The sequence below is a fragment of the Myotis brandtii genome, unplaced genomic scaffold (genome assembly GCF_000412655.1).
Source record: "Myotis brandtii unplaced genomic scaffold, ASM41265v1 scaffold702, whole genome shotgun sequence".
Taxonomy (NCBI): Eukaryota; Metazoa; Chordata; class Mammalia; order Chiroptera; family Vespertilionidae; genus Myotis; species Myotis brandtii.
In genome coordinates this window covers 2,940,829-2,963,948 of record NW_005370755.1, presented here as the reverse complement: position 1 = coordinate 2,963,948, position 23,120 = coordinate 2,940,829, and the positions used below count along the sequence as shown (strand labels likewise).

Genomic DNA, 23,120 nt, shown 5'->3' with positions numbered 1-23,120 from the left:
ATGGAACCACAGTAGTTAGCAGAACTTCTTGCTCTTCCACTGATATCTTCTTATATCCATCCTCATGTACCTTAACTAAGCTTTTATTTATAAACTAGTGCTCTGAAGCACAAAATTCATGCATGGAAGGGGGGATTCCCTCAGCCCAGCCTGCACCCTCTCTAATCGGGGACCCCTTGGGGGATGTCAGACTGCCGGTTTAGGCCCAATCTCACAGGGATCCTGCTGGCGGGATGTCAGACTGCCAGTTTAGGCCCGATCTCACAGGGATCCTGCTGGCTCCTAACCGCTCACCTGCCTGCCTGCCTGAGTGCCCCTAACTGCCTCTGACTGCCTGCCTGATTGCCCCTAACCCCTCTGCCTACCTGCCTGATTGCCCCTAACTGTCCTCCCCTGCCGGCCTGATCTAGCAACCCAACTGCTCTCCCCTGCCAGCCTGATCTTGCCCCACTGTTCTCCTCTGCCAGCCTGATCGCCCCTAACTGCCTCTGCCTGCCTGTTCTCCTCCCCTGCTGGCCAATTTGGTTCTGATTGGTCGGTTTTTATGCCAGTCAGCATCAAAGCTCCGCCTCCTAGGCAGCCATTGGCTCCTCACACTTCACCCAGATTTGGTTCTGATTGGTCAGTTTCTATGCCAGTCAGCATCCACGGGCCTATCTCCAGGCATGATCAGAGAGGTGGGGCTGGTCAGCAGCCCCCACGGAGGCCCAGAGAGAAACAGAGGTGCAGGTGCTGGTGAAGCTGGAGAGAAAGAGAGAGGCAATGGCTAATCAACAGCTGCCATGGAGGCTGCGGATCAGACTCTGCCTCTCTCTCTGGGCCTCTCTCTGGGCCTGACCCACAGCCCCCTTGGCAGTAAGTGCTGGGTCACTGCACCCACACTGCCATCAGTCAGTGCTGGGTCATCATGACAACCCAGCACTGAATGCAGGACTGACTTCCAGTGTTCGGTGGAGCCTTCGGTCGGTTGCTACAGACCCTGGTTTTTTATATATTAGGATAATGACACAAAGTCCACCAACTTTTAGAAATTCTGAAAAATATTCATATCCTGGTATCTGGACTGATTTCACTCTTGAAGTATATATACATTTATTTTAGGCACTTCCTTATTTATTTATTTTTAAATTTAAATTCTTTAAGTATATCCAGTTTTTAAGGAAACATGATTATCTCCATTTTAATAATAATCAACTAAACAGACAATGAGTTTTTTAAAAAGAAGGTTCCTATATTATGGGGATGGCTAATACTGTTTTATTCCAAAGGTAGTGTGATCATGTTGTGTGGGGATTCCTGGCACCACAGTGCTGTTATTGCCTGGCTGTGAGATTCAGTACAATTAAAAATTGGCTGATATCATTATTCCTTTAACACCTGGTGCCACCTGTAATGACACAGCCCATAGTGCCTGAAACAGACTAGATACTCAATAAATGTGCGTTCTTTTCCTTCTTATTTAACTCTGTCTTGCAAGCATTCATCTTTGATAATCTTCAAAATACCATCTGTAATTTAATATGGAAGGGTGTGGGTTTTTTAAAAGTTGACAAATGAACAGACTTTTGTTTCTATCTCTTTAACACTCATGGACTCATCTATTTAGAATCCATTATCTTCTTAAAAGAAAAATGTATTATATATATTCAATATTTAGCTCCAACCTCTTTTAAAAATAATTTTCTTTCTATAAGATTAAAGTAAAAATAACTCCTTTAAACCTAATCTAGGCCATTTTATTTTCTAAATAAGATTTACTTTGTAGGATATATGACATATTCATTGTTGTATGGTTAGGTGAGCTCTTCCACTAAAATCCTCGAAAGCAGATTAAAAATGTGAAAGTCCTCCGAGAGCCCTGGAATCTGCCACATAATACATTGCCGTAACTAACTGAAATTAATGTGGGCGAAGTTATAGAGTTCTTGCTTTTTCTTCTCTAGTGTGATTCTGAGAAAGTCGTCCAACCTGCTGAAGGGCAGCAATTTATCACTCCAGAGCACTGAAGTTCCAGAAAGGAGACATGCATCACCAGGTAGGCTATTCTCTTCCCTGAGTTTAGAGCAGGTCTTTTGGAAGATCCAGTAAGGTCTTTTGGAACACCCGGTAAAGGCCTAATCTTTAAAAGGGTTTATACTTTTAACTTTTCAGCAATATGGAATGCCTAGAATATCCCTAAGAGATTTAACTGTTTGTCATGGTTGTCTTAAGTGTGGCAGTGCAATTATGCAAAGTTCTTGAGAATAATTGGAAATTAAGTCCTTAGTGAAATACTCTCTGGGAGCAAAAGCCTAGTTGGTACTCATATATTGAGAATTACAGACTTTGTCGGAATTGAGTAGGGACTCTGTAGTTGTCTGTGAGATGATGCTGGGATGGTACAGAAAACAACTCAGAAATAAAAATTATTGAGTGGAATCGCAGAGATTCATCCAAATTTCCCATCTTACAGATAAGGAATATGGCCCCAACAATGTTAAGTGTGGAGACCATAGTCATCCAGCAGACCTGATGGACTCTTTCAGCTTGACCCTTATTCTTCCAATTCAGAATCAGTTACCAGTGTGGCTGTGTACTTCCTTCATTCATAGGGGGCCCGTGGTCCCAAACTTTAATTCAGGGGTCCTCAAACTTTTTAAACGGGGGGCCAGTTCACTGTCCCTCAGACCGTTGGAGGGCCAGACTATAGTTTAAAAAAAACTAGTCGGCTGCTGAGCAACAGGCAGCAGTGGCAAAAACACCCGGCGGGCCGGATAAATGTTTTCAGCGGGCCGCAAGTGGCCCGCAGGCCGTAGTTTGAGGACCCCTGCTTTAATGAGCAGGAGAACTGAGGCTAAGCTTCCTGAGCCTTAGCCAAGGGATTCTGATGCAGCTGGTCCTGAGAAATACCCATGCTTGAAGGCACAAATTGAGAACTCTTGAAACAGCAGAACTTTTTGACAGACATTTGACAATATTTATTGGGTGGCAGCTATCAATCTCCACTGTCCTAAGTCCTGGGGACATATTAGTGAACAAAACAGAAAATCCTGTATGTTAGAATATGATTCTATTCAGGGGAATAAAAGAATTCCATGCGACATTTAAGATTTTTGTGACACTAAATAACACTCCAATACAAGTTGATGGACCAAATGAGAAATGTCCTGTGTTCATGTGCTAGGTATATGGTGATGAGTGGCTTAGAGGAGTTAAGGTTCTGTTGTGAATGATCCATTCGCTGAATAGGTGAAAGCACAGCAGAATAAAAGCATAGTGCTGTGGTCCAGTCAGCTTTGCTTTGCCCTATAGCCAACGATTATGTTTCTTACCCTAGCTAGTCATCTTACAGATGCAGTGCCTGGGTTTAGAGAAATTAGTTGGTAATTTAATAAACTTATTGGGGTGACATTGGTTAATAATACTATATAAGTTTCAATTGTGCAATTCTATAACACATCTGTATATTGCATTGTATGCTCACCACAGTTGGTAAATTCTTCAGCCCCATGAGGACTATAATAAAGCCTAGGACAGTGGTTCTCAACCTGTGGGTCGCGACCCCTTTGTGGGTCGAATGACCCTTTCACAGGGGTTGCCTAAGACCATCGGAAAACACATATATAATTACAGATTGTTTTTGTGATTAATCACTATGCTTTAATTATGTTCAATTTATAACAATGAAAATACATCCTGCATATCAGATATTTACATTACGATTCATAACAGTAGCAAAATTACAGTTATGAAGTAGCAACGAAAATAATTTTATGGTTGGGGGTCACCACAACATGAGGAACTGTATTAAAGGGTCGCGGCATTAGGAAGGTTGAGAACCACTGGCCTAGGACCTAATGATGATAGGTTACTGTATCTATCTTTAACATTAAAATTCTTTGCTGTGAGAATAGCAAAGTATTTCTGTCCAAAAATTATAAAAGTTAGCAGATTGGCTTAATGAATACCTATGCTATAGTTATGAGCATACTCTTCTAACTACTGCTCCTAATCCAGAGCTCTCTGCCACATTCCATGTAGTACTAGCCGAGGTCATTTTGGGAATTATTTAAGTGGAGTATACTGTAGTCTAGACTAATTGCTTTATCCCATTTATTTGATCTGAAATATCATTCAGAAGCCACTTTGGGGAGGAGAGAATTTATGATCTTAAGCAGATTTCAGCCTCCCAATTGAATAATTAAAAAGAAAACCATTATCACCAGATGTACATTGGCAGATCCTTTGAACAGATGTTGGATATGATGGATCTGTGGAGCTGATGGAGGCACCTCACATCCTCTAGGCCTGCACAGAAATGATTCTGTTTATTAGGCAATAATACTGGTGATGAAGTTTAATGACATAAACTGGCATGAAAGCAAATCACGTCTAAAACTACTGGAAAACAACCAAGAGCAGAACAAAACCATCACAATTTATGTGAAAAGAAAAGCGGATTAAATTGCCATTTTGCCAGAGTAAAACTTTCGTGGAAGGTGCCTATTTGAGCACATTCTTACTGTGGGGTATATGAGGGCACAGTGATATTTGTGGATTCTTATGTGAGCCTGCCTATTGTGTATGTGTTTATAGTATCTAATCTGTTCTTTCTTCTACTACAGCCACTGTATTTCCCAGTCCACGTTCTCATTTGGAAAGTGCTGGAACAGATACCTTCAATGGTAGCCAAGTCCTTGCCAGGATCCTTGATTTGGAAAAGGTAATTTCACTCAGTTGTGTAGTGAACTGATAACAAAGAACAGTTGAACAAATACCTCTTTCATTAGGAGAGGGATCTCCCAAATAGGAAGAGGTTTGGGCCATCTTTCCCATTTGGAGTAATATCTCAGGAAGATCCTTTTCTAAGGAGCTCTTCAGTAAAAAAAATAAAAATAAAAATAAAAATAAAGCTTAATTTTGAGACATTCTGAATTCTTTAAGGTCTTGAATATTTATTTACTTCCCTGTTAAGTCCCTTAATCAAAGTTAAGATTTTCCTTTAATAAGAAAAACTGTAGTATTATATGTGATCTTTTCATTTTCTGAAGCAGGAAAGGAAAAAAAAACTATATGAAAGCAAACAAAGCTATAACACTCATTAAGCTTGCTGCCTCATTCATACCTTTGGAAAAATTCGAGCAATGGAAAATATTTCTCTAAAGTAATAACATCCTTTTCCTTAGCAGAGTTTAGGAAGCTTAGCTATGGTTCTCCCTCTATTTACTAGTCATTTACCTGAAGATTCTAGATTGCAAGATAATACACATCATTTCTATCAAAGGTGTAAACTGGCATCCCGGGAGTGTATATGTGTGTGTGTGTGTGTGTGTGTGTGTGTGTACAGAGATGTTAAGAAATTAAACTTAAATGCATTTAGGCAGACAAGGTACTCTTCTGTTAACTCTGCTTTTTCTTGTTGTCTTTTATCCAGCCAGATTCATACAGTTAGGTTATTTGGTTGGCCCCTGTAAGCATTTGAGTCTTGCTTTATGTGTTCTTCAGAAATTCAGAGGTCATTTTCAATATTTTGCAATGATTTCTCTCTCTTTCTCTCTCTCTCTCTCTCTCTCTTTCTCTGAAGAAAGAAATAATTGGAAAGCATTTTCATTATGGAATCATAAGTCCCCCATATATTTCACAATACTGATCCGTCACAGATACAGCAATATTTTCAGCTACAATATTGATCACATTCCCTATTATTGAACTTGCTTAGATATTTATAGAGCCAATTGTATTTAGTTATAATATTTAATGGGTCCTTCCTCCCTCCTTCCCTCCCTCCCTCCCTCCCTCCCTCCTCCCAACACACAAGCATTTTAAATAATATACCCATGTTCATATTTTTTATATGAACATATCTCTAACTTTTATTATATTTCAGTGACTATAACCACTGCTGTTTAATATGCCTCTGTTAGTTACCCCTGAGTTTGTATTCTGTATAATTAAGGCATCTCCATAAACTGGTTATAAACCAAAGAATAACACAAAAATGAATGCCAGGAAAGGCACCGTACCTATCAAAGCAATTCAGCCAGTGCTGGTTGAAATGTAAGACTTTCCCCTGCAGTCCAGTCCAGATGCTAAATATCTAGTTTCAATAATAAATAATAGTTGAGATACCCAAAGCACCCCGAGTGGCATAGGGAGCCTCTGCTGTGCCCAGTAATTCTAATTTAAAGCTTTCCCCTCAAATCAGGCTAGTGTATAAACCAGGGAAAGTTATTTTATTCCATTCTATTTCTTCCATGTTGGTTCCTAGAAGCAATCATTCTTGCATTGGATCAGTTAAATTCTTTAACATCTAGAAGAGCAATGCTATCCTCCGAAATACCACATCATCGTGTTGAAACTCCCAAGTTCTCTTTCTCATATGGAATAAAATTTCAGAATTTTGTAAGGCAGCACAGAATCATATATCCAGTGAGAATAAGTAAAAAATGAAAATTCTATGTATAGATAGATACATATTTTTAGACTAGTTGGAGCAGGGAAGGGATGTAAAAATAAGGGTGACATATTGATGCCTATGTCAGCAATCTCTGATTCCTCCCTCTTTTTCTTTACTGCTTTCTGCAACCCTTGCAAGAATGAGTAGAGAAATCATTCTGGGGCAAGTTTATGTGCAATGTTAGGGAAGGGACATAGATGAGTGATTAGAAGACCTGGCACTTATATCCTAGAATAAGTGGATCCTGTTTTGTTCCATTACATTTAGAAGCTGTGTCACTAGAGGGCAGAATATAGATTCTGTGATGTAACTTAAGAGGAGAATGAAGTTAGTTGATCATTACTTCACAGAGTTATAAGAATTAATTATTAAGAAGGACCCATTAAATATTATAACTAAATACAATTGGCTCTATAAATATCTAAGCAAGTTCAATAATAGGGAATGTGATAATATTGTAGCTGAAAATATTGCTGCATCTGTGACGGATCAGTATTGTGAAATATATGGGGGACTTATGATTCCATAATGAAAATGCTTTCCAATTATTTGTTTTGGTAATTATATATTTTTATGTATTTTCATATACATGTTTTCTTTTTTCCTTCATATACTAGTACAAAATTATTTTTTTCTTTAAAGTTTTTTTATTGATTTCAGGGGGAAGAATGGAGAGAGAGAAAGAGATAGAAACATCAATGATGAGAGAGAATCATTGATCAGCTGCCTCCTTTATGCCCCCCACTGGGGATTGAGCCCACAATCTGGGCATATGCCCTGACTGGGAATCGAACCATGACCTTCTGGTTCATAGGTTGATGCTCAAACACTGAGCCCCGCCAGCTGGGCTTTATGCATAATTCTTAAATAAAATATTTGCTTTACAAATGAAACATAACCCATGTTTTTCCACTTATCTGAATAAATACTGTTGGGCTTGAGAATAAACCCTTATGATGCTACTTTTTGGAAGTCTTTCAAAGATCATGGCCAGTTTGCCATTAGGGGTCACAAAGAGTTAGAAAACCTGAGTCTCTGCTGCTAAGTACCAAGGAAACACTAAGCCTTTTAAGCCTGAAGATTTTTGTCAGAAAAGATCTGATGCCTTTAGGTTCTCTGGTCAGAGAGAAGAAATGAGTTCAGTTAAACAAATTATATGAAAATCATTTAAATTGTAACAATGTCAAAAATTACTGCATTCACACATTTGATGACTCTTCATGGGTAAGCCCAGTGTCTTTTAGTGCTATTTTGCTATAATGCAGAAACTTAAAATGACTATTGTGAAAATATATTTCATTAAAGACTGGAACACTTCAATATCTGTATTTACTAACAAAATCATTCCACTCTTCCCACACACATTTTTAGCTATTAAATCAAAATTCAACTTCAGAAGACATTCGAAGAGAGCTGTGTGAGAGCTACCCAGGATACACTGCTGATTACACCTTCTCTTGGACCACTCTAGGGAAAAATGTTGTAAACAAATTTTGCCTGTCCAATATGACCCTTTTAGAGTCTTCTCTCCAAGAATTAACAAATCAATTCTCTCAGGTGAGTGTAAATACTTTATAATAGTAAACATTTTCATATATGAAGTTTTAAGGGTTCTCCACCAAAATAAATAATATAAGATCTACTAATGGATAGAGAGAAGATATGACTGTACCTCCCAAACCAGATCCTAGAGAAAAATAAAAATATTACTCAGAAGCTAATTTTATTTTAAGAAATTAATCTCCAAAAATGTAATTCCAAATATAGCTCTGTTATCCAAACTTTAAATATGCCAATTTCTGTAGGTATAGAAAAAATGCAATTATGTATAAGAACAAAAGAAATGGTTATTATCTTTTCAAGTCAAGGATGACTTCAAACTGACTACAGTGGTCGGCAAACTCATTAGTCAACAGAGCCAAATATCAACAGTACAACGATTGAAATTTCTTTTGAGAGCCAAATTTTTTAAACTTAAACTATATAGGTAGGTACATTGTTATTAACTTAATTAGGGTACTCCTAAGGCTTAGGAAGAGCCACACTCAAGGGGTCAAAGAGCCGCATGTGGCTCGCGAGCCCCAGTTTGCCGACCACTGGGTCACTAACAATTTGAGAGAATGGCTTATGTGAGAATCTAGATGTTTATTGCAATAAGCCATGTGATTATAAATGTTGAAGTCTCATTTTGTCCTGTTTGTGGTTTTACTTTTTAAAGATATCAAGGGACCCCAATAACCAGAAGACAGTATTTCAGGATATGGTCAAAATTCTATCCCTCTTCTCAAAAGTACAAGAGCAGACAGCTGTGTGGCAGCTTCTCTCTAGTTTTGCAGATGTGTTTCAGAATGACACGACACTAAGCCATGTATTTGATGTTCTTCGAAATGCAAACAGGTAAGAAAATGTAAGAATTGAGATGTTACTATTTATATAAAAAAGTCCGTTTTTAAAAATATTACTTGTGAGGATCGTTGGTAGGTAGGTAAAACTGGAGCAAATAACCCTTCAGCACCTTATTGCAGATATTTTCGTAATGAAGGTAAAGGTGTTAGTTAAGCAAAGAGGGAACACACATTAAGGTCACTAGGGTTATCAAAATGAACATACGAAAGTGAGGAAGAGCACTAATGTTACAACTAGATTGTCAGTTGGTATCCCTATGTTTCTGAGAAAGAGGTGCATAGCAGGACCAATCGTAGACTGGAACATTGACTCAGGTTCATTCAGGGACAAGAGCTCCGTGTATGTAGCATGTAAACTACCTAGGAATAAATATTTCATTGGGTTTTGGTTGACACCATCCAATATGAAACAACCCTGTTTATTAGAGTTTTGAACTGAGTCACCTCAAAGGGATTGGTCTCCCTCCTGTGCTGTGAGGCTATGCATGATCTTTCTGATCCTGCATATTGTGTTGGCTTTATTTGACACATAGAACACAAAGATTGGGAAATTTTTGCAGAAGAAACCCCTTTAAAGGTTGCTTTCCTTATAAAAGAGACCAGAGTATGGCCAGCATTTAAAGTTTAATGGAATGGTACTTAGGCTTTGATTGTCCCGTCTAGTTAAGTTAAAAATGAGCATTAAAAAAAATCAACAATAACTACATCAACTATCAATCACTGAGTCCCATTACATACCAGACAGTTCACTGGGCCCTTTATAATATCACATTAAGTTCTGCAAGTAAACTATTATTTATTTTATAAATGAGGTAACAGATGGTCATAAAAATTAAATATCTGATGATCATGCAGCTAGGAGGGTTTAAACCTGAGATTTCCAACTCCAGAACGCAGGCCTTCTCTCTAATATGTCATTAACAGTACACTATATTCCATCTCTAATGTCTGAAGCACCAGAAAACAGTGTTCTCATCTTCTTTGGAAAGCTTCCAAGAGCTTATGTTTATTCAAAGACCTTATAATAAACCCTTATGCTGGCACATTAATCTCACAACATTAAATCCTCACAACAGTGCTTTGAGATAGAGAAAACAGATATCCCCGTTTTATAGAAGAGGAAATAAAACCTCATGGAGGTCATATGACTTACCAAGGTTCTACAATTAGTAAGTAGCAAAAACAGAACCTGAACTCAAGGAATCTAAGTCCCATGCTCTTTCCACAATACCATGTCATAACTAATTTGTAGAAGGAACAACATATTAGGAATTTGATTTTCTAGGTTGGTCTTCATTTTAGCATGTAGGGAAATTTTTACTCACCCAGAATATTTATACTAGATCCTCTTACTCCTATTTATATTCTATCTTAGAAAGCAAACAGGAAAATCAATTAAAGGAGAAGAGAAATTGTATGAATGTATAGTGTAGCAATGAAAAAGTCAAAATAATATTCAGACTACAGTAAGATATTGCTACACACTCACTAGAATGGGTAAAATTTTTAAAGATGGACAACCCAAATTATTGGCAAGAATGTAGAGCAAATGGCACTCTTATAGCTTGCTAGTTAAAGTGTAAAATGATAAAACCATTTTGGAAAAGAGTGTGACAGCTTCTAATGAGGTTAACAGTAGATCCATATAATGTGGCGTTCTATTCTTGGGTGTTTACCAAGAAAATGAAAATGTATACCCACATGAAGACTTCTATGCTAATGATTATAGCAGGTTTATTCATGATAGCTAAAAATTAGATGATAAAAACAAATATTTGCAAACAGAATGACAACAGTATAGTTTATTTATACATTGGAATTCTACTCAATAATAAAAATAAACAGATCACTGAACCACACAAGATGAATAAATCTTATGAATATCATGCTCATAAAACAACCTAGGCCAAGAAAACAACAACATACAGAATGTGTAGGTATTGTATGATTTTATTTGAATGAAGTTCCCAAATTGATAAAATTACTTTAAAGTATTAGAAATCAGATCAGTGCACTTTAGAGCAACTGCTGGGAGAATGAGGAAAAAATTTTTTGGTGGGGTAGGTTTTATCAAAATGCCTGTATCTTTATTAGATGGTGGTTACGTCCTATATAATAAAAGCCTAATATGCTAAGTGTCTGGTCAACCGTCCGGCCGTTCAAATCAAAGCGTAATATGCTAATGATATGTGAAGGCTGCTCAACCACTTGCTATGACATGCACTGACCAACAGGGGGCAGATAGTCAACTGGTCAACCCGTCGCTATGACATGCATGACCACCAGGTAGCAGATGCTCTTATTGGTAGGTTAGCTTGCTGCTGGGGTCTGGTTGGGTGAGCCAGATGGGCCAGCTGAGTGAGATGGGCTGGACATGCCCTGGAGCCCTTCCATGGTCCCGCCCCAGCTGGCCAACCTCCCACATCTCTCCCAGGCCCCGATTGTGCACCAGTGGGATCCCTCAGCCTGGCCTGTGCCCTCTCGCAATCCGGGTCCCCTCGGGGGATGTCGGAGAGCCGGTTTTGGCCCGACCCCACAGGGGGAGCGCCGCTCAGCCAGAAGCCAGGCTCATGGCTGGCAAGTGCAACAGCGGTGGCAAGAACCTCTCCCACCTCTGCGGCAGCGCTAAGGATGTCTTACTGCTAGTTTATGCCCACACCTCCCAGAGAGCGGGCCTAAGATGTCAGTCAGACATCCCCCGAGGGCTCCCAGACTGTGAGAAGGTGCAGGCTGTGCTGAGGGACCCCCTCCCCCTGCCGAGTGCACAAATTTCGTGTACCGGGCCTGTAGTAAGTATATAAATTTGGCAAAACTTACTGAACTGTAACCTAGATACATCATACTGTATGTCGATTATACATCAATGAAATTTGCTTAAAAAACAACAAATAAAAATAAGAAATCTCACAAAATAATATTCAGTAGAAGGTAGAAGTTCCAAATTAATTAATTAACTAAAATACTTTATTACTTTGGTGGAGTATAGTACATAGGAAGGACGTTGCACTATGGCTATTTTTATTCCCTTAAAATTCAAAATAAAATTGTATATTATTGCATTATGCAATAGAGTTTGTTAGGTGATAATTAAAAATGTTGTAAATCAATCTATATAGTAACAAAGAAGAAAAAAGAAGTAGCTAAAAGAAATAGCTTCAAGTTATTTTTAAAGCAGATGACATTAGACTTTTAACTAATCAGAACAACTCTTTCTTTTTTAAACTGGTCAATATTTATTTATTTATTATTGCTAAAGAATAATATTCATTCTTTTAAATATTATATGCCCTAGCTATATGTGTTTTTTGACTTAGAAAATTAATTTTTAACCTCATTTAACTTTAATTAACTTAAATTTTAAACACTGACACTTGATACAGTAACTGGTAAACCTTTTAGTATGTTTGGAACAATGTGGGTATGTGAACCTACTTTTTCACCTGTAAATGTAATGAAATCTACATACTCTATAATAAATAAATAAATAAATAAATAAATAAATTACAGATTAAGTATTCTTAAATGAAAATCTACCAACTGAATTCAGATGCTCCTTAAGTATAAAATACAAGGTGAATTTTGAAGACTTAGTATAGTAAAATACTTAAAATGTTTTATTAATAATTTTATATTGATTAAAAGTTGAAATAATATATTTTAGAAGTACTGGGTTAAATAAAATACGTTACTGAAATTAATTTCTTTTTAACGTGAGTACTAGAAAATTTAAAATTGAATATGTGGCTTATATTATATTTATTTAAAAAACCCTCATGAACCATTTTTTAAAGTTAATTCTTCTTTACTATTGTTATTAAACTGAATCTCATTAAGAGTCACAATTTCTTTGCAGATGACTATATTTTATCACCAAATTACAGTGTCATTGGTTTATTTTATTCTATGAACCCTATAACAATTTTCATCATTTTCTCCAACAACTTTTTTTTTTTAATTTTCAAGTTGGCACATAACCAAATCACCAAAATCAGATGATATAGTGTTAAGGTTATGACAGAAATTAGCAAAAATGAGCAATCATAAAAAAATCAAGAGGGTACATAAAAATATCCATTACTTTCACCACTTATGAAGAAGCTATGTGAGATATGAATAACAAAAACTATTTAAAAATATCTTTATTTACGAGGCAACTTGTTCTGGGTAACTTTCATTTTTATATGATGAACAGCAGAAAAAAATATATATAAGTTAAAATAAAAATATTCTGATCAATGGTTCAAACGATTTTAGAGAAGATGGGGGCCAGGTGTCATTATTTTACATTTTGTAAAATAAAGATAACCTAAGTCTACTGATATTTTATTCATGGTATTAATAACAATAATGCTGACAGTTTTAATGAGTATAAAAATATACTAATGCCAAGTATTCAGTCTTTGAAGGTGTTCCTTTGGACAACAGATCAGATAAGCCTGGCAGCAGGTCTCGTTGGGAGAAGGCTGGCAGATCTAGGGTCTGAGACTGTTTAACTGGTTATATGGTCACCAGGGTTCAGAAACAACTAAAGTCTGAGAACCAGGAAATTCTTGGGGCAAATCTAAAAATGCCTGAGGTGTACAGAGTAGAGATGAAAAGAATAGAGCCATGTCTCTATGGCCAACCACACCGCTGGCATAACAAGGTAACGATGCCTGTGGACTCTGTTAAGAAATGCTCTGCCCTCCTCCTTCCCATGTTGGGGCAAAGTTTCTATTCCAGATGTGAGACGTAGAGTGGAAAGAACATAAACTTTGAAATTAGACAGAACTAACTCTAGTTATTATTAATTGGATAAAACTGTGTAAGTCATATAACTTTTTCAACTTTCATTGTCCCATCTTCAAAAAGCCAAATAAAATTGACTTTATGGAATTAGTACAGAACTTATATATATAATATATATAATTTATATATATATATACACACATACATACACACACACAAATGCATCATTATCTATATGTATATCCTAATGTTATACTACAAACTAGAAAAAATACAAAACTTAGCACTCTAAATATAGCTTTAATCCATAGCGAGGGAGCTAAAACTAAAATAATCTTAAATAATAAAAATTCCAGCCAAAACCGGTTTGGCTCAGTGGATAGAGCGTCGGCCTGCGGACTGAGAGGTCCCCGAGGGAGCTAAAACTAAAATAATCTTAAATAATAAAAATTCCAAAAATATTGTAAAAACCATTAACATATATGCACATATGGTATCTATTGCTAGAGAAAGCCTTTAGTTGGCTGAGAGGCACGGGGAGAACTATTAGCTAATTTGTACTACATTTGACTTTACAATGGAAAATTGTTAACAGAGCCTTGTGTTCTAGTTACTACTCATGTAAATTAAAGCATTGCCTTAGCTTTGATCATTGGTATATAAATCATAGTATTTATGAAATTCAGACATACATGTACAATGCCAGTATTTTTAAAAATATCTAATGACAAAAAGGGGATTGCGTTTCTTAAGTAATTAATTGCTTTTAAGAAATATGGAATGAAGTCAAGCATAAGTGAATTTTCTGATTGTCTATTTCCAATGCAGACTGCCCATCTTATTGGTAACATTATTATGTCTCCTGGGGAGACAGTGCCATTTAGTCTGGGTATTAATTTTGAGCTACCCCTGGAGGAGTGCCTGTGGGCTACTTAGAGGGCAGAATGAAGTCTTTAATTAGGGCAAGCTCCATTTTTTTTCCCCAAAAACATTACCATTTAGTTAGCAAGAGGTAAATATTTCTCAAGTGCTTAAATAATAATTATTCCTTTATCAGGGTGTGATTTTTCATGAAAATAATCTTCAATATTTAAAATTTTCCTTTACTTAAAAAAATTGATATCCTTTCATTGGAAGTAACCATTCCTAATCACTTATCTTTAAGTCTTAATTGAAACAACCGATGTGAACTTTGCTCCCTTACTTTTAGGCTCAGGCTTTAAAATCCTGGAAACATGCTCTAATTTATGAAAATTTTGTTGGGATTTTATGCATGAAAAGACAAACATGTAATTTAACAACAAAAGCGCCATCTTGTCCTTTTTTTTCTGTTATAAGAACATTTTCTCTACTGCAGACATTTTCTCCTTGAATAACCTTTTGTTTCTGCCTGCAAACCCCGAAATGCGATTTGGCTTAATTGTTTTTCTATTTGTTAGTGCGCTGCTGGTCGTGCAGAAGGTTTTTCCACGTCTCACAACTAACGAAGGTTTCAGAACTCTCCATAAATCTGTTAAACATCTGCTGTACACTCTGAACTCCCCAGCTCAAGGTATTGTATTTCCATCTTACTCTATCCTCTTCTGTTTCTCAAAGCCTGTTAGAGTATAAAACAGAGGGCAATGGAAGTAATCATTTATGGATGATATGATTCTTAGGTGGGGGCATATGTTGGACTAAATCTGGACATCTGGCTAATCAGAGTGGAGACAGGGAGAAATGGCCAGAAAAGACACTGTGGCTTTCTAGAGCTTTTATTTAGGTGAAAATAATCTCTCAGCTTGTAAAACTATGTTTATACTTGGTAAGGAAAATAAATATCAGGAGTAAGCCTCAACAGATTTTACCTAGTACTTTTTGGAACACTGAATTGCAGGATTTTTGCCCTCATTTCCAAATGCTGGCTTTTTAATCAGGATGAGTCTTTTATTGGTAAAAATATACCCCTCCACCACCATTTTGAAAATGCATGGTGGACATTGGAGCATGAGTAGATCAGTATAAATCTACTGTCAATCCCAGTGCAAGGCTATAGCATGGTGCTAGTGAGTCTGAAAATATCACCTTTGCATATGTAGAATAGCATCATATACCACACATGAAAACACACACACACACACACACACACACACACACACAAACACACACACACACACAGATATTTAGGGCTGTAATAAGTCCCTAATTCCAAAGTAAAATGTTCTGTTTGCATTTAGCTTCTCAACTGAGTTTGTCAGCTTTTAAATATGTGGTCTTTATCTTTGGATCGACAAATAAGTACCCTGAGAACACCAGGTCACAAGCTGATTACTCATTGTAAGGTCTCGAACCATTAGTTTTCATATGAAAAGCAGGTTTGGAAAGGCCTTGAAGAATTCTCACTGGAGGGTCTAACGTATTCTTGGATACCAACTTCTGTTAGTCTAGAGCAGTGGTTCTCAACCTTCCTAATGCCACGACCCTTTAATACAGTTCCTCATGTTGTGGTGACCCCCAACCATAAAATTATTTTTGTTGCTACTTCATAACTGTAATTTTGCTACTGTTATGAATCGTAATGTAAATATCTGATATGCAGGATGTATTTTCATTGTTACAAATTGAATATAATTAAAGCATAGTGATTAATCACAAAAACAATCTGTAATTATATATGTGTTTTCTGATGGTCTTAGGCGACCCCTGTGAAAGGGTCATTCGACCCCCAAAGGGGTCACGACCCACAGGTTGAGAACCGCTGGTCTAGAGCATTTTGCACATCTACAATTACAGAATTAATGACTAGCTTTCATGATTTTTGTTAAATTCAAGGTCTTAACGAACATGGAGGTGCTGGGAAAAGGCTTACCCTTTTTAAAAAGTCCAGGCCAGAAAACCAGACAGTGTACTAACAAACACCAATTCTTTCCTATGTATTTCTTTGTTGTATTTGCATTTTAAAGACTCGAGAACTTCAAGTGTCTCCTTATCATTCTTTTCCTTTTCACCTGCAGACTCACACCTTGTAATTATATAAAGAGATAACATTAAAAAAAATGTTTTACAAATGACAAAAGCTCATCAGTGCTTTAGAAGCCAGAGGAGTAAGCATCACTTCTTATTAACTGAGGCAGCAAACCATTTATCCTGGTGAACAATATAATTCAGTATTCCAATATTTTGCATTAGCCATGTCTCATGTCTATGCATATAGTAATAAGTTTTGCATGTATTGAAACATGTCATTGGATGGTCAAGATGACAAGGAAATACATCAAAGAAATGTTTTATTTGAAAACTTGATATGATTCATTAAATTTGTTTTAATTTCCTCCTTGTGACTTCATCAGTCTGAGAACATCAACGCGGTGGTTTTAATGTCAATTCCTAAAGGTTATTAAGCCCAAGTCCCTACCTGCTTATGTAGAAACTTTCTGGACTTTGAAAAATCCTTCTAGGTATTTGAGGAAATCTTTCAGGAAACCTGAACTTGTCGCTGAGGGCTCAACCAGCGACCAACAGCTCAGGGGTCTCTAACACCCAGTACAGCCTCCTGCCACATTGCCAGGCCACCCCGGGCTCATTATTCATGGCATTGAGCCGTATTTGTGAAGGGAACACATTTTCTCCCTTGGCTTTGCCTTCAGTTAAGCTGGAGTGGGGTGGTATCTCATAGCAGAGTTGTTGGGTTCTCTCTAATGTATGACAGGGCTGATAGAGTTTTGGAAATCTCACATCACTCATTCAAAGAAGGACAATAAAAAGGTAGTACTTTTTGTATCAATGATAAGTGCTTTGTTATCTTAAGTCCCTTTTATCATCAAGACAACTCCATGAAATACAGTTATTAACCCATTTTTACAGACAAAGAAACTGAGGCAAAGGGAGGTGGGCCACTTCGCCTATGTGATACATTCAGCAAGTAAAACTAAATCCTGGATCTATGTCCAAAGCCGGGTCCCTTGAGCTCTTTGCTAGATGGCCTCACTCCTGTTTACACACTTGATTCTAGGATATCTCATGCAAGTACCTGCCACCACCAAACCTCCGAATGGCTCCACTTTCAGTCACTGATGGAGTTTGACTCATTGTTCCAGATTCCTTCCACATGATACATTTCCCCACAGCCGTCCCCTCATTCTTCTCCTCACACTGGTTTCTATAATCTTCTCCCCTCCCCATGTCTATTTCTGATTCAACCTTGATTATGAACATACTTCAAGGTTTCTTCAGGAGCCTACTCAGCAACCATGAAAATATGGAGATGCTATTAGACACTTGGGGAAAAGTTTGTCTCCTAACTTCCTGTGTTAAGGAATCTAGTCCTCAGCTCTGCCAAAGCAAGGCTCCCTGTTTCGGAGTTTAGTATTTAGCATTTCCATTTATAAATAATGAATTTTGAGAGCAAAGATTACTTTTGTGACTTGCTGAAGTTTGCTTTTTTGCAAAGTAGTAAATTATATGAAACTAGAGGCCCCAGTACATGAAAATTCATGCACTGGAGGGGGCTGCCTCAGCCTGGCCTGCTCCCTCTCACAGTCCAGGAGCCCTCAGGGGTGAGAGGTGACCCGGTGATCAGGGGAAGGCGATGCCCCCATCACACCTCTGCTGCTGCCACTGCCAGCAGCACAAGCCTCAGCCAGCCCTGGTTACCTGAGCCTCATGCGGCCCTGGGCGGCTGGGAAGCCACCATCCGAGGCTTGCCTGCTCCTCGGGGGTAGGCTGGGCAGCTGACATCCAAGGCTTGCCTGTGCCTCGGGCCAGCCCTGGGCAGCTGGAGGGCTGAGGGCAGGTCCGGCCACACCATGCGCCTCCCACACCCCCCAGCTGGGCTGAAAGGACTGGGGGACTCTAGTGGGGCTGAGGGGACTGGGCGCCACCATCTTGTGGCTATGGGCACTGCCATCTTTGTGATGGAGTGACGGTCAATTTGCATATTTCCTCCTTATTCGATAGGATTATGTCTTTAAATAGAAAGTCATTTTTACTGGTAAAAGAGCTTACCTGTGCACTAGATTACTTTGTATGTCTATGGGCAACATTTTAAAAATATGTCTAATTCTATAAATTAAAAACAGTAAAATCTCACTTTTTAAAGGTCTGTAACATTTCCCACTTTGTTAAAGCCTATTTAGTGTAGTATTCTTATCAGGATACTTTATAGTCCAGAAGCAAAAGTGGTCAGAGGGAAAAGTGCCTACTAACATCAGGGCCAAGTTTATCATTGATGTACAAAGTTAATTCTATTAGGTACTCATTTTAGTAGCCTGATGAGGAAGAGAAACTCCATGCAACATATTATACAAATGCCACTGAACATGATCAGTATCACCTTAGAGTTTGAAGTGAGAACTATTTGTCTTAGAAAAATGGCTTTATATACTTTTACATTACAAAAGTATAAATCTCAACAGAGTCCTATCCTTGACTCTTCTCTATATAGATGCCAATAAATAATCAGTTTTACCATTATTAATTAGGTTTATTTATTCTGCATATCTTTATTCATGGTCCTTTAGCCCACTGATGCGTTGCTATCATTAGAGCAATAACATTCAGCTGCACCTTGAGCTGAACGTAAGAAAACTCCGCTCTACTGAACAGGAAAACTGAAAAAGCCACTCTGCCAGTGACTAGGGATGGTGCAAACATTACTCAAACATGACTGATGCAGAGACAGACAAGGAGGTCTTTAATTCTGTGATACTCTTTTACACACGTTCTAACTTAAATAGACCACATGATCAGCACTGGGAAAGCATGGATGCGTGCATTGTTGTGCACTAGGACCTTTTCAGAAGGCCATAGGACACTCCAACTAGAGACAATGGTAGAACTATTAGTGCTGGTAATAAAATTTTCCATTGAAAACGATTATGCCAGTGTTAAAATGACAGCACTGAAACATAATGAATTATTTATAAGGAATAAGTAGTGACAGAAGAGAAGACTAAAATAAGTGATAGTGTTTTCCTAAAGGGGCTGAATGAAAGTGCTGGATTTATGATGTTTTTATTTATGCAGTAACCATTTCAAATATTTTCACTTTCAATTTTCAATGTGAATGCTATTGCACACTTACTGTTTAATGATACAACGTTATGCGGCAAGCTGAATCAGCAACCTATTTGACTTCCGGGGGCAATTCTCAACGTTAAATTAGATCTTCACATATGGCTTCCAACAGACCCAACTTAGTGATTACCTTCCGCACTCCAAACCTTCATATTATTTGAAACCACTCAGAATTCTGTTTAAATTGGCCAATTTGCATTCACAGCTGCATTCAATTGAAGTCAGAGGCTGCTTTTTGAAAGATGAAAAATGTCGATTAGTGATGACAGATGTTCCTAAGTTCTAGACAACTTAGGCAAAGAAAACCCAGTGATCCATGACTGTAATTGGCTTCATTTGATTAACAAGGCACATGGTAGTCAATCTGCATTATACTATTCAAGAATCATCTATGCATTCAGGTCTTAGGATAAAATAATATAAATGGTTTGATGCACAAAGAAATAATTTGTTATAAATGCATGTACTTGACCATTAGGATTATTTTGATTAGTAGTCATCTATTTCCTATAAATATCCTAAGTGGTTTTTTTTTCTTTTAACAAAAAGAGCATAGACATTACTTGTAAAATCCTTTGGAGAAAAATTCTGCAGATTTTCTGCATTTTCCCCCCTTTAATTTGACCTGAGAAGATATTTGTTAAGAAATATAACTACTGTAAGGAAACATGTTAAATATTGACCTATATAAATGTTATTACTGTAGGCACCTCTGATAATACAACGCATACATGGAATGAAGAAGATGCCCAGTCACTTTCTCCAAGCAGCCTGGCTGCACAGTAAGTCTTTTTCTGTTGGTTTGTTGGTGTGTGTTTTTTTCTAAATTGGTAGGAAAGCTGGCTGAATCCAAACAATTCATAGGCACAATTCAATCATGCATGTAAGACTATGGAATAGAAAAGTCAATTCTTGATTAATTAAAGAAGAGGGTATAGTTGAAGTGTACTAATGTTGAAACTTATTGGGATCTCATTTCAATTCTAAGATTACATAACTAGATCCAATGTGTCCTATCTGGATTGATTGTCTTATGTCTATGAGGAAATCTAGATGAAGGTTCAATTTCCAACCCTTTTTGAGGTTTTTCATCATGAAAAATGTATAACCTTCCATTTTTTTACATTACTATTTATTTCAGTTTTTAAAACAAAAGTATTTCTTATGCCCAGTCAAGGTAATGCAAAAATGTATTTGCTTCAGTAGTATTCCAGGAGCAAACCTGTTTGTAGGTAATTTAATGTTGGACTCTTATTGGGGCATGCAAATATGTCGTCACAGATATAGGCAGGGGAAATGATAGCAGCAACCTTGGCTGCTAAGGACCATTAATATAAGTAGCTCCCTGTAATGACTGTAACAATTATTGTAGGAAATACAAGCAGTTGCCTGTTGAAGCTGATTGAAGTAAATTCCTAGCTCAGGGCAAATTTAGAGACTAGATGGCCTGCTATGTAAAGGTTGTTTAGGCTTGATAAATTATATTATTGAATTTTTTTACTTTAGTCCCAAAGGATATATTTCTATGCTAATGGAAATTTGTACAAATAAAAACAAATAGTAGAACTTATTTGTAACCATTAATGTTTTTCTAAAATAAAATGCATTTAGTTGTTTATAATATTTCTATTATTGAACAAGAAGTTCTCCAACTCTGGGTAATTCTAGGCAAAATTCTCCCATAAACCATCTCCTATTTCTGTTTCCACCTCTCTTCACCTCTAAAGTAGCTGAATCAGATGCTTTTCCCAGAGCAATCAAGCAGCCCTGGGACATTCCCCCTTGTTAGGATGCCATGTTCCAGATGGTTTTATAGCCATCAAAATAATTTTTTAAAAAGCCTTGAATTGAGACAACGGAATGGTTATTGCTGAGGCCAGGTATCTTTATCAGAGCCTCGAGGCATCCATAGCATTGAGAATGCTAGCACTTAAGACCTGCAAATGCTACAGTAAACAAAGTTAGCTGCTGACAGCTATCTGACAGTTTATTAGGAAGAATTCAATACTTTTAAGATGGTTCTTGTTGAGATTGATAAAATGAAGGGATTTTTTTATTTTTGGACTTTCTTGGTCCAGAATTTTCTAAAGAAAGCTGCTCAAAAATATTTTTTTTCTTAGCTCTTCTTCCTCCTCATTATTTTTGTTCTAAGATTGTTGTTGTTGTTGTTGTTGCGTGTGTGTGTGTGTGTGTGTGTGTGTGTGTGTGTTGCGCACTCATTCATGCACATATCCGCAAGCTCGTCTTCTTATAAGTATGCTTGGGAAGTAGATCAAATTATATAGAAAGGACCCATATATTAAATTGTTTGAAAAAATAATTGGATATTTATGCCAGGACAGTGGCACAAAGATATGGAATCTTAACTTGGGGAGTATATTAAATCCAATCTCAACAATCTTGTCCATCAAATGTTCTTTAGGAAACTAAGAGAATGGCTTAGATAATATTTCAAGGTCACTTCTGGTGCAGCATTTTTTTTTAAGCTTGAAATTTTATCATGAGAATCTTCTATGCCACTCCATTTAGAAGGTTAGGCCAATATTTTGCTATTGAGCGCTGCACCGGGATGGGAATGGCTTTATGCTATAATAACTGTGACAGAAAAGAAGACAAACACAAAAGAAAGAAAGGCAATATCTAAGAAAGAGCCTCTGTTCAAAAATATGCCTAAACAAAAGCAAGAGGTTTTTGGGATGGTTGCTGTTGTTTTTAATATGAAGGCTATGGATTATAGTGAAATGAGGATCAGCCATCTGATCAATTAGCTGTGCTCTGACTGCCACATTAGAGACTTTTCTTGACATAGATTTTTTTTTAAAGTCCCTCAAGGACCCAGTGTTGTTAACCCGCATCTAAGCACTCTGAAACTTCTTTAATGTTAACATATACATTTCCTTACATGTTTCCTAGCTATGCCAGGATAAGTCTCTTCCCTTTTAGTATTTGAAAATCAAAGTTACACACATCTGACAAAAGTAGTTAATTTGTGTATTGTACAGTTTGATTCACAGTAGATGGCCCCAAAGCATTCATTGACATTTATTCTATCTCTACCATAACAAAATTCAACAGTAGACATTAAGGGAAGAAGTTATAAAATAAATAAACAGCCTCATAGTTGAAGTGAAGAGCATGCATAACTCACACATTTATTCATTTACATACATATACCCCCCAAATATAAGACTATGTTCTCATATGCCAGTCAGAAAGAAACCATAGAGTGGTTAATTTGGGAACACTAAATTGGTTGTTTCTTTACATTTTTCCTTATCTTTTTTTCTTTTTTATTGAGTTTATTGGAATGATACTGGTTAATAAAATTATACAGGTTTCAGGTGCACAATTCCACAATGCATCATCTGTACACTGTATTGTATGTTCATCACCCCAAGTCAAGTCTCCTTCCATCACCATTTATCCTTTCTTTATCTTCCTCCACCTCTCTCTCCATCTCCCCCCAGCAATCACCACACTGTTGTCATGTTGAATTG

General features: G+C 37.2%; 1 protein-coding gene across 1 annotated transcript in view; it reads left to right on the top strand.

Moving 5' to 3' along the window:
* The window catches only part of ABCA12 (ATP-binding cassette, sub-family A (ABC1), member 12), a 169,772-nt gene that overhangs the window by 63,686 nt on the left and 82,966 nt on the right, over nt 1-23,120 (top strand). Inside the window, exons 4-9 of the mRNA XM_005882288.2 lie at nt 1,944-2,035; nt 4,605-4,702; nt 7,808-7,993; nt 8,655-8,833; nt 15,009-15,121; nt 20,330-20,405. Coding sequence (XP_005882350.1) covers nt 1,944-2,035; nt 4,605-4,702; nt 7,808-7,993; nt 8,655-8,833; nt 15,009-15,121; nt 20,330-20,405 — 744 coding nt within the window. The remainder of the gene's footprint in view (nt 1-1,943; nt 2,036-4,604; nt 4,703-7,807; nt 7,994-8,654; nt 8,834-15,008; nt 15,122-20,329; nt 20,406-23,120) is intronic.